This window comes from Prosopis cineraria, unplaced genomic scaffold (assembly GCF_029017545.1).
Source record: "Prosopis cineraria cultivar Desert tree isolate PC_DT_omini unplaced genomic scaffold, ASM2901754v1 PC7, whole genome shotgun sequence".
In the NCBI taxonomy this organism is placed as follows: Eukaryota; Viridiplantae; Streptophyta; class Magnoliopsida; order Fabales; family Fabaceae; genus Prosopis; species Prosopis cineraria.
The window spans coordinates 12,359,104-12,371,110 of NW_026555338.1; the positions used below are offsets into that span (position 1 = coordinate 12,359,104).

At 28.4% G+C, this 12,007-nt stretch overlaps 1 protein-coding gene across 1 annotated transcript; it reads left to right on the forward strand.

Annotated features, from left to right (window-relative positions):
- The first annotated feature begins 6,015 nt into the window (after positions 1 to 6,015).
- LOC129316484 (TMV resistance protein N-like) lies at positions 6,016 to 11,845 on the forward strand. The gene is made up of 4 exons (XM_054960909.1): positions 6,016 to 6,152; positions 10,066 to 10,253; positions 10,468 to 10,963; positions 11,053 to 11,845. Exons 2-4 carry the CDS (start codon positions 10,229 to 10,231, stop codon positions 11,843 to 11,845), a joined length of 1,314 nt encoding a protein of 437 aa, XP_054816884.1. The 5' UTR covers positions 6,016 to 6,152; positions 10,066 to 10,228.
- Positions 11,846 to 12,007: the final 162 nt, after the last annotated feature.

Genomic DNA, 12,007 nt, shown 5'->3' on the forward strand with positions numbered 1-12,007 from the left:
AACTTGACTATTATTAATTTTTACTTTGAGAACTTTCTTGTCATTCCCAAAATTAAAAAGGAAAGTTAAAAGGATATACACAATTGGCCAATGTAAAACCCAAATGAAAAATATTTATTCAAATGAATAATTTAAAAAGAAGTAGTTAGTCAAATATAAAAAGGGTAAAACAGTAAATCAAAAACACACTTTAACTTGCGCAAGGCGAGGCTTTTCATTGACGGTTCCATGCAAAGCCTCTCTCTAATACTGTAAAGTAGTCTTCATGGATCCTTCTTATCATCTTCCTGTCAAGCTTCTTTATGGTTTCCTTGGTGGTTTCCTATATCTGTTTCTGAGAAAATTCTCACAAGTCGCAACAAATTGAATATATAAGAAAAAAAAGACCAACACTCATTTGAGAGACGTCCCATTACGTCAATCTATTGCTTTTGATTGAGTTGGAGCAAGCAAAGTCCTTAGTCATCTCAACCTTGCTGTGGTTCTCGCCTCAATCTAAAAATTAGCTAGTTTTATTATATTGTCTTTTAGAGTTAAAACTTTGTAGTGAGGATTGAAATATGAGGTGGAGGCGAATACGAATGTAGCATGCATCAACTCGGTCAAGATATTATATTAAATTAAAAAACTTTGAGGTGACACTGAAAAAGATTTTAAGAATATGATATGTGCTTGCTTGCAAACTTTAAAATTGTACCTTAATTTTTTTTTTTACATTAAAAAAAAGTGATGCTTTCCAATAATATTTTTGTGAGATGAAAGTGCTTCATCACTTTACACATAAAAAGCCATGTAATTGCGTTGGTGCATCCAGGTTGTTTCAATGGTCAGTGACTAGAGCCTTCTTATTTTTTGAAAAGCCAAGTGATTATTAAAAATTCAAAATTCATGTAAGTGATAATTATTAACTTAAGATTTATAAAATTTAATGATTACATTTGTCATAAAATTTTAGAGAAAATTATTTTTAAGGTGCAAATTTTAAATTATTTATTCCTAATGACTAATACTCATAATTCTACTTATAAATTTATGTTGTTTGAGCGGTAAATAAATGTAAATAGTATTCTACTTGTAAACTTTTGTCCTATGAATAGTACGGTTGTTGTCCTTAAACAATTAAAGAGTTTGGGGATCCAAAGGTCATGAGATCAAATCCTTCATTAACAACCTAAATCAATTATTTCTCAAATAAAATGTTGACGGCACCGGAGTTTCAGTGACCTGCTGTTAGTGATCCTGTTGGCAGTAGGGGTTCTAGTGACCCTGCCACCGGTGGTAGTCCAACGGCCAGCTTCGGCGACAGTGAGGGTGTCTTTTCTTTTCTTTTTTTTTTGTGTTTTTTTTAACTAGAGGGATAGTTTGGACTTTTGACTTTAAAAATTAATATTAGTCAAAGACCAAGGGACCGTAGTGTAATTTTAAAGTCAATTGGTCTTTGATTGATATTAATTTTCCTTAACGATCCTTAGATGCTATTTTTCTTAAAAATTTACCCAAACTTCTTTTGTTTCGAATATGCATGGATTTTTAAGGGCAATTAATCTCCCCACCCTCCCCTAAAAATATCTATCATGTTATATTGTGAAATACCCAAACTTATTATTAAGAATAGTATGATATTGTCGTTATTATATCTCTTTTCATTCTTATAATTCATCCATTTCCAATCACACATCTTTGTTAATATTTATTATCCATTCCATCATTCCAAAACATGCCAATCTAAAATAATAATAAGGATTAACGGGGTTAGATCTAGTTGCAGAAGCTAATTTCTTATAACATGACAAACTAAAGTTTGAATTTATATTGGGAGAAGTGCTAATGTTTAGTGTTTGACAGTATCTTAAACATGATTGCCTCCAATAATAAATGGATACTTGTGGATAAAAAAAAGTAATAATTAATAATCCATGTGAAGTATGTGGTTATTTTTTTACTATCAGCCTATAATCGATATCTTATTATCAAGGGTAGTATGATAAACTGCTATTTTTTTTTTTTTCGTTTCCATCATATTTCTATTATGTCAGTATAGTAACACAGTTATTTCTATCATGCCAATATTTTTGGATAACCAATAAAATTTCTCATAGGGCCCCATTGTAAAGACTGTAAAGTAATGTGCACCATGTTAGACTTCTTTGAGGCTTTACACGTTAACAAAATGAAAAAACACATTCTTTACCTTTTATAATTTCGTCAGTTTTTATTTTTAGTTTTTATAATTTTTTCTCTTGTTTTCAATCTTTATAGTTTCAAAAAGATTACATAATTTTTATTTTTGATGTCCCTATAATTTTTATTTTTTATTAGTTTTAATTCTTATGGAGACTGAAAACATTAAATAAATTATAGAGATTAAAAGTAAAACTTGATAAGATTATGGGGATCAAAAATTATGTTTTTTTTAAAAGATAGAAAAGTAGGCTTCTTTTGACCAGGACTTTATATTTGAATTTTCATTCAATAAACAATTTTCACAGCGTATCAGCTCACACCGTTTTGTCGACGCTCCTGCTTTGCTATTTCTCAAGATTTGAGCATTAAAAAAAAGGTAGCGAAATAGTAAATTAAGGGCCTGTTTGTGTTCTGTTTTTAAAAACTATTTTTCGTTTTTAAAAATAAAAAAATTAAAAAATTTGCTTGGATAAGTGTTTTTCATTTAGTTGTTTTCAAAACTGTTTTCATTTTTTTGTTTTTAAAAACAAAAAAATAGAAACAACTTTAAGTTGTTTTCATTTTATTTTTCTTGTTTTTAAAATACATTACATTTGATAATTAAAAATTATAATTACCTTGACTATTTTCTATTATTAATCACCATCATTAACTGCCTATAATTATCATCATCAGTCCATTTTTTAATTCTAAAACTGTTTTTAAATTACATAACCAAATGGATTTTTATTTTATTTTTGTTTTAAAAACAATTTTGAAAACTATATTATAAAACAGTTTTTAAAAACAAAAAATGAGAATAAAAACCAAACAAGCCCTAAATAAACGTATGAAATTCAGTGATTTGATTTTGTTTCCCCAAATATTCAATGATTTCATATAAATGGTACAGTGGACTGGAATGCGGGAAAAGAGAGAAGAGAGAATATGAAGGAATATATATATATATATATATATATATATAAAGAGAACACCATGTAGAGACAAATTCAACTAGTAATTCTTTATTCAATTGCAAAAGGTTAAACAAAGACATATTAAGGCATATTTATAAGCATTAATTAGCTCTAATTTTAAAATCAAATTAATGTAAAATTTTTAAAATATAAAAATTAGCTACTTTAATTAGATTGTTTTTTATAGTTAAACTTTGAAGTGAGGATTGGAACATGAGGAGGAGGAAGAGGAGAAGAAAAGAAAGAGAAAATGAGGAGGAGGAGGAGGCGAAGCTGCATGAATGTAACATGCTAGCAAATTAATAATCAACTCGGTTAAGATATTAAACTAAATTAAAAAACTTTGAGGTGACACTGTTAAAAAAATTAAGAATATGAGATCTGCTTTCTTGGAGACTTCAAAATTGTACCTTCATTCCTTTTTTCTTTTTACCTTAAAAAAGGTGATGCTTCCCAATAATGTTTGTGTGAGATGAAAGTAGAGTCATTAATTAAAGCTAAATTTGTAGGGCCAACCCTTTTAAATTTAAAAAATTAAAGAATGAGTCGTTACTTTGATTTTTTAAAAAGGTAAATCGGGCTAAAAGGACCAGCTTTCTATTAAGCCCTAATATATTTTTTTTGAAAAAAACAACATAAAAAATAAATAAAAAGAAGACACCACATCACTCAAGCTCAGCACTCACTCTCTAATCCAGACAGTAAACACACATTATTATTTGCTTACTTTGAATATTTTTGCATTCTTTAAATACCTCGAAATTATGATTTTGATTTATTATTTATTGCAAATAATGAGGATAAGAAGGAAGATATGAAAAGTTTAACATATTTGCTATAGATGAGGATCCATAAGGAGAAGGATCAAATCATATTAATGTTAATAATGATAAAAATCATCAAAATTTAGCTAATGATGCTATCAATGTGTAATTGATGTTGGAGTTAATTTTGGAATGTTATTTTTTTATTAGACTTAAATTTTTTGTTATGTGAATTAATTTTATTTTATTTTTTAGACTTAATGTGATGTGTAATAACTTTATTAGGATTTTAAATACATTTTTTTAAATTTTTAAATTGAAAAATTAAAAAAATAATTAGGGTCGAGGCCCTAAGGGCCGGTCCTTCAGCCTTAAGGACTAGGGCCAGACTACTAAAAATATAATCCTTAAATATAATCAGACTTAAAAAGATTAACCCATTTAGACCCTAACCATTGAAGGGTCAGTTTTTTAAGGCCAAGCTTACCCTAATTGGTGCCTTAAGGTGAAAGTGCTTCATCACTTTACACGTAAAAAAGCCACATAATTGCGTTGGTGCATCCAGTTGGTTCCAATGATTGGTGAGTAGAGCCTTCTTATTTTTTGAAAAGCCAAGTGATTATTAAAAATTCAAAATTCATGTTAGTGATAATTATTAACTTAAGATTTATAAAATTTAATGATTACATTTGTCATAAAATTTTAGAGAAAATTATTTTTAAGGACCAAATTTAAAATTATTTATTCCTAGTGATTAATACTCATAATTCTACTTATAAATTTAAAGTTTTAGATTAATAAAGTATGTTTCTTCTGTCAACCTTTGATTTCTATCCTTCAATCAAATACTTCCAATTAATTTCAGTCCTACCAATTAATTTTTATGGGTCATATTACACCGTTTCTAAAAATTGAAGGAACAATCTACACAATAAACAAGTTCAATGTTTATGATATTGAATTTAAAGTTTAAATGATAATTTTCTCATTTATCTTATACTTAATAGGGACAAATTAAAAAAGTTATTAAATTTTTAGAGTGTTAACAAATTTTAAAATATTTTTTAATTTTGATGAAACATGTTGAAGTGACTAATAAACATATCAGCATAGGAGTATTTTGAGAACCAAGTTTTAAGTGAATTGTAACTACAAAGATTAAAAGATTAATTTTTTAAAAATTATTTTGTCTCCAATCAATGACTTCATAGACGTACTTGATCCTAATATGATGGGTCTTGGTCTTCACGTTTACATTAAAATAGAGGCATCAATACCTGGACAAGGGACCACTAGTTCCCTTGTCATTAAGAATTTGAAATGTGTTTCAATAATACCTTTTACAAATCCCCTGTCTTTAAGAATTTGAAAAAAAGAGAGAGGACCAGTTTCTTATAATCAAGAGACTTTGCAAACAATAATAAAAATCAATAGTGGGTACTTACAGGATTTAAGACTTCTTTATGTAACAAAAATGTAAGGAAAAATAACAATTAAGTCTTAAAAAGAGATAATTAACGATAATTAAGTTTTCAATAAAATCTTCTAAAAATAAATTACAAATATTGGTTTAAAGAATTGTAATTAAATTCAGACACTCTAAATGCGAGTCTAGTGTGAAGTTGAAAATTTTATTTGCAACTGTTTAAATTAATATTTATAACTCCTTTTTAAAAAAAATCAAAAACTTAACTATCATTAATTTTCAGTTTGAGAATTTTCTTGTCACTCCCAAAATGAAAAGGGAAAATTAAAAGAACATACACAATTGGCCAACATAAAACCAGGATGGAAAATATTTATTCAAATGAATAATATAAAAAGAAGTAGTTAATTAAATATAAAAAGGGTAAAATAGTAAATTAAGAATACACTTCAATTTAACAAACGAAAGGCAGGGCATTTCGTTGAAGCTTCCATGTGAAGCCTACCTCTCATGCTGTAAACTAGTCTCCATGGGTCCTTCCTGTCATCTTCCTACCAAACTTCTTCATAGTTTCCTTTAGGGTTTCTTATACTTGCTTCTCAGAAATTTCTCACAAGTTACGTATATGTAGGTTTGCAACAAATTGAATATGGTAAGGACCAACATTCATTTTAAGAGTCGTCCCATTGCATCAATCTCTTGTTGTTGGTTTTATTTGGGTTGGAGCAAACAAAGTTCTTCATAATGCCGACGACACCTTCCCTCTCCGAATGAGTTGACGTCGCCTGACCTCTCCTAATTCAACATAGCTGTATCATTCTGGTAATTTCTTCAACTTTCTCACCAAATTACTATCTTTGTAATTTTAAATTCTGGAGCTTTAATATATAGCTTATGGGTTCTAGCAGATTATTAATTTTTAGATGGTTAAAATGTATATAACCCCCTCAACTTAAGGTTAATTGTATATAACCTCCCTTGTCTCACCCCCTTACCATATAGATTTTGTGTATTTAAGTAATATAATGTCCAAAATTCCATCTTATTTACCAAATACTCTTGATTAGGTTAATTGTGAGGTTTAAACTTTTGAAGATGAGGCAAGTTATATGCGATTGACCTTAATTAACTTCAGGGAGGTTTGTGTATTTTTTTTTAATCATATGGTTAGAATTATTAAATGAATAACACAAATTATAATTATAATACTAGTTAAAGGTACACACTTACCCATGTGAATTTAAATCTCTCCTAATTACTCCCTCCGTTTAAAAATATAAAGCATTTTTAATCGAATCTCACCTCTCAATAAGTAGTTACCTACTTTCAAACTAACCCTATCTTTTTATATTTATCTCTATTAAACACTATATGATAAATATAAAGTCAATATCAATAGAGGTACTTTAAAAAAAAGGCAATAATTACACCTCAAAAGACTAAAAATGCCTTATATTTTAAACATCCAACTCCTCAAAAAATGTCTTAAATTTTTTAAACGAAGGAGTATATTTTATATAAAAAAGTGATTCTGTTTTGTAATTTCTTTTGACTAATGTATGCTTTATTCCAAAAAAAAAAAGTTCTTTCTATAATCTTTTCAAAAGAAAACGCATGGTTCAGAAAAATTCATTTAATTTTTCTTCAAAAAATAGAAAAACTTTATTGTCAACGTCAGCATTTTGTGAAGGTGAAAGTGCTTCATCATTTCACAGATAAAAGGTCACAAAATAACGTTGGTACATCCAGCTGGTTTACATGGTTGGTGAGTTGAAATTTCTTATTTTTTTTAAAGCCCCATAAAAATTAATGTACTTATCTTAAAAAAGTGATTATTAGAAAATTGAAATTCACGTTAACGATAGTTATTAACTTTAAATTAATAAAATTTTAATGATTACATTTGTCATGAAAATTTTAAGGACCAAATTTTAAAATTATTTATTCCTAATGACAAATACTCATAATTCTACTTATAATTAAATTTATGTTGTTTGAGTGGTAAATAATTGTAAATATTATCTTGCTTGTAAACTTTGGTCCAATGAATTGTACCGTTGTTGTCATTATGACTAAATAACTTACAAATTTGGTCACTATGTAGAAATTTACCCAATCTCCTTTTGCTTCAAATATGCTTGGATTTTAAAGGACAATTAATCTCCCCTCCCCCTAAAAACATCTATCATATTATATCATTGTTTCCAAAATACCCAAACTTGTTATTAAGAATAGTGTGATATTGTTATTATATCTTTTTTCATTCTTATAAGTCATCCATTTCCAATCATGCATCCTCATTAATACTTATTGTCCATTCCATCATTCCAAAACATGCCAATGTAAAACAATAATAATGACCAATGGAGTTAGATTTTATAAAAGAAGCTAATTCGTTATAACGTGACGAATTAAAGTTTGAATCTTCGTTGAAAGAGATGCTAACATTTAGTATCCGTCAGTACCTCAAATATGATTACCTTCAATAATAATATGATGTTTGTGGGTAAAAATAGTAATAACTAATAACCCATGTGAAGTACGTGGTTACTGTAAGTAATTTTGGGAAAATTGGTCATAAGGACCAAAATGTATTGGAATTCAAAAATCATCTATGAATCTTTAATAATTTATATTCTAAGGGTGGCGAGTGCAAAAAAAAAAAAAGAACAAAGAAAGAAGAAGAGTATTTTACTATTTTTGCTGATGAAATATACATTGTCTTTCTAAGGTCATGGTTGCTGCAACTTTTATATCAACAATCAGAAATTAATGATCAAATATTTGACTCTTTTCACTCATGGGGACACATTTTTACAATAATGAAAGACTTCTTTGAGGCTCTTCATGTGAAGCGAGCCATTATAATTCATCCTTTCCATCTTTCTTTCAATTAGCACTTTTCACATTGCATCACACACAACACGGTTTTGTTTTTGAGAAAATTCTTTAAAGTTTTGTGAAATATTTCCTCAGAATTAGATTATTGGCAGAATTTTATTAGAAGAGCATGGATGTGACATCATTATAAATAAAGCTCAAATTAATTTGAAATTTCACTGCAGGAATTTAAACATATATATACACGTACATTTTGAAAAATTATATGTGAATAACAACAAATAATGCTTTAGTCATGTAAACGCTCAGTTCTTTTCAATGATTGGCTCCAAATAATTTAATCAATAAAGGCTAACATCTAATATAAATGTCTAGTATTTTCTCAGTGCTTTGTTATTTTTCAATTACGATTATTTTATTATACAGTAGCTCTCTCGTGATAAAATGCAACTGATTTTTTTTTAATTCCATCATTCCGTATTTTGAAAATTGGAGGTATTACTAACAATGATCTCATAGATATTTCTAGAATATTTTTATATATTTATTAAATGTGATTGCATATACTAAAATAGTAGGACTCAAACTCCAGACTTAGAATAAATTGATTAAACAAATACAACTAATTTTGTTTCTCTCAAATACATCTATTGCAAATCTAAATCATTTATATCAAATTTTAACATTTCATAATTTATAATTTTAATAACTATTAAATTTAATATCTCGGTTCATATCTTCAATACAGTGAACATAAAAAAGATTATTTAACTAAGCCTTTTTATATTATAAAAATTAAAAGATTATTTATTAATAATTAGAGATGGCATACGTGTTGTTACATAGATGGGCCGTTCATTTTGCTATGGTCATTGGACTTTTTGAGCAAAGTATAACTTTTCAGTTTTCATCGAATTATGCATTTCTGCTTCACAGCCATTATTACCATGATAGCACTTTGTTATTTCTTAAAAAAAAAAATACTAATTTTAAATTTATGATTAATTTTGACATGTAACAAAAATATTTGGATATATTTTTACAAAATCATAATTTTACTTTATTTTTAATTTTTATTTTCAATTCTAGAACAAATCACATTAATTAATTTTATAAATCAATTATATATCATATAATATAATTAATATTATTTAAAATCAATCACATTTAATTTTTTTATAAATTAATTTTTTTATGAATATGCAAACACCCCCTAAGTCACTTTGAATAAATAAATCAAAATATTATTTTAAAACAAAGTTACCTTTATTCACAGCTTCCAAAAACTTTCTAAAAAGATATTACAACTTATGTTCTGCTAGCATGATTTTGCTTTTCTCCAATTCTTTTCCCACGTCCCCTTGCTTTTCTACTTCTGGTTTCAAGGGATCAAGGATCTTTCTTTATCCCTTGCACTCACCTTCTCTCATTTTTTTCTAAATCGCTTTTGAATCAAAACTTTTTAATGATTTTAATTTAATTTTGATAAAATTATTATTATTATTTTACATAAAAATATATAAATAACATATTATAATTTTAAATTGTTTAACTCAAAGTTTAATAATTTGAATTTATTTATATTATTTTATTTATATAATAAAGATATTTAGATACATTTTTAGAAAATCATAATTTTAATCTCTAAATTTTATTAATTATAATTGAAATTCAAACAGGAACTAAATAAAAAATGCACCTTATTAATCAAATCTAAAGTATGACTAGGCTTTTTAGTACTGAGACTTCCATGTGAAGCCTATCTCCAATATTATAAAGTAGGCTTTGCGAGTCTTTTCAGTAGTCTTCTTGTCGAGCTTCTTCGTGCTTTCCTTGGTGGTTTCTTATACTTGTTTCTTAGAAAATTCTCACAAGTTACCATGTACATTTGCAGCATATTGAATAAGGGAAAAGAAAACCGACAGTCGTTATAGAGTCGTCTCATTGCATCAATCTCTTACTTTTGATTTGAGTTGGAGCAATCAAAGCTCTTAAAAATGCCAACGACACCTTCCCTCTCACAACAATCCAACGAGTTTTGCTGATTCAACGTTGCTATGTCATTTGGGTTTAATTCTTCAGGTAATTTCTTCGGCTTTCTCACCCAATCCTCATTACATCTGTTATTTTAAATTCTGGAGCTTCAATATATGTTCTAGCAGAGACTGCAGAGTAATTTTTAGATTAATAAAGTAGAGTAATTTCCATATCTTCTGGTCTCACTACTCACACAGTTTTTTTTTTTTCCTTTTTAAGGTAAGTTAACTTTGGTTTCTTTTTTTATATTGGTAGGAAGCCACCATGGCTAGATTGGCAACAACATCTTCTTCCTTCCACTACCAATGGACTTGCGATGTCTTTATCAATTTTAGAGGTGAAGATACTCGTTATGGTTTTACAGGAAATTTGTATCATTCTCTAAGTCAAAAGGGAATTCGCACCTTCCTTGATGATGAGAAACTACGAAGAGGGGATGAAATTACCCCAGCAGTTCTCAAAGCAATTGAAAATTCTAGGATGGCCACTACTGTATTTTCTAAGAACTATGCTACCTCATCATTTTGTCTAGATGAGCTTGTTAAGATCTATCAGTGCATTAAGGGAAATGGTCGTTTGGTTTTGCCAATTTTTTATGATTTGGAGCCTTCAGAAGTGCGCCATCAAAAGGACAATTATGAGCGAGCACTATCTATGCATACAAAAAACCGCAAAGTTGATGAGGAGAAGATACAAAGTTGGAAACATGCATTGACTGAAGAATCTAACATTTCTGGCTTCCATTTTGATCCAAGGTAATTCATAACTTTTAAATTGTTTTTTCCCCTTACCTAGCTTAATAGGTTATAAGTAAATAAGCATAATTTTCTTGTTAATTTTTCAGGCATGGTTATGAATATCAGTTAATTGAAAGGATTGCGACCGAAATATCTAGTAAAATTGATAGGATTCCTTTATATGTTTCTAGATATCCTGTTGGATTAGAGTCTCGGGTTGTAAGTATAAAGTTTTTATTAGAAATTGGATCAAATGAAGAGGTCAACATGGTAGGAATTTGTGGAATAGGGGGAATAGGTAAAACAACAATAGCACGTGCGGTATATAATTCGGTTGCTGATAATTTTGATGGCATGTGCTTTCTTCATGACATCAAAGAAAAGTCAAGCAAGCTTGGCCTACAACAAATGCAAGAGACAATGATTTCCAAGATTATAGGAGTGGACGTGAAAATACAAGATGCTCATGAAGGAGTTGAAGTAATAAAGATAAGACTCAAACATAAGAAAATCCTTTTGATTCTTGATAATGTTGACAAACACGAGCATCTACAGAAATTAGCTGGTGATTGTGATTGGTTTAATGGTGGGAGTAGGATCATTATAACGACAAGGGATAAGCATTTACTTGTAAGACACGGGATTGAAATTATATATGACATGAAGGCTCTCAATGATGAAGAATCTCTCGAATTGTTAAATTGGAATGCTTTTAGAAATAACCAAGTTAATCCAAGTCACATGATGGTGTTAAATCAAGCAATAAAGTATGCACAAGGCCTTCCACTGGCCCTTGAAGTTATAGGCTCTAACATGTGCGGAAGGAATATAAATGAGTGGGAATCTGCTCATTTTAATTTTCATAAAGAATATTCTTTGACTATTCTGCAGAGTTCTTGAAATACAAGGATGTACACTTACAAAATTTACAGCAATGTACTTCATGCATATATTTCCATGCTTTCACACCCCGAGTAATTAAAGTGCTTAGTAGGTTATATAATTCAGTAATGAATGGATTTAAGCAAATTTACAAAGTGTAGGGAATAGTAAAAAGGATCA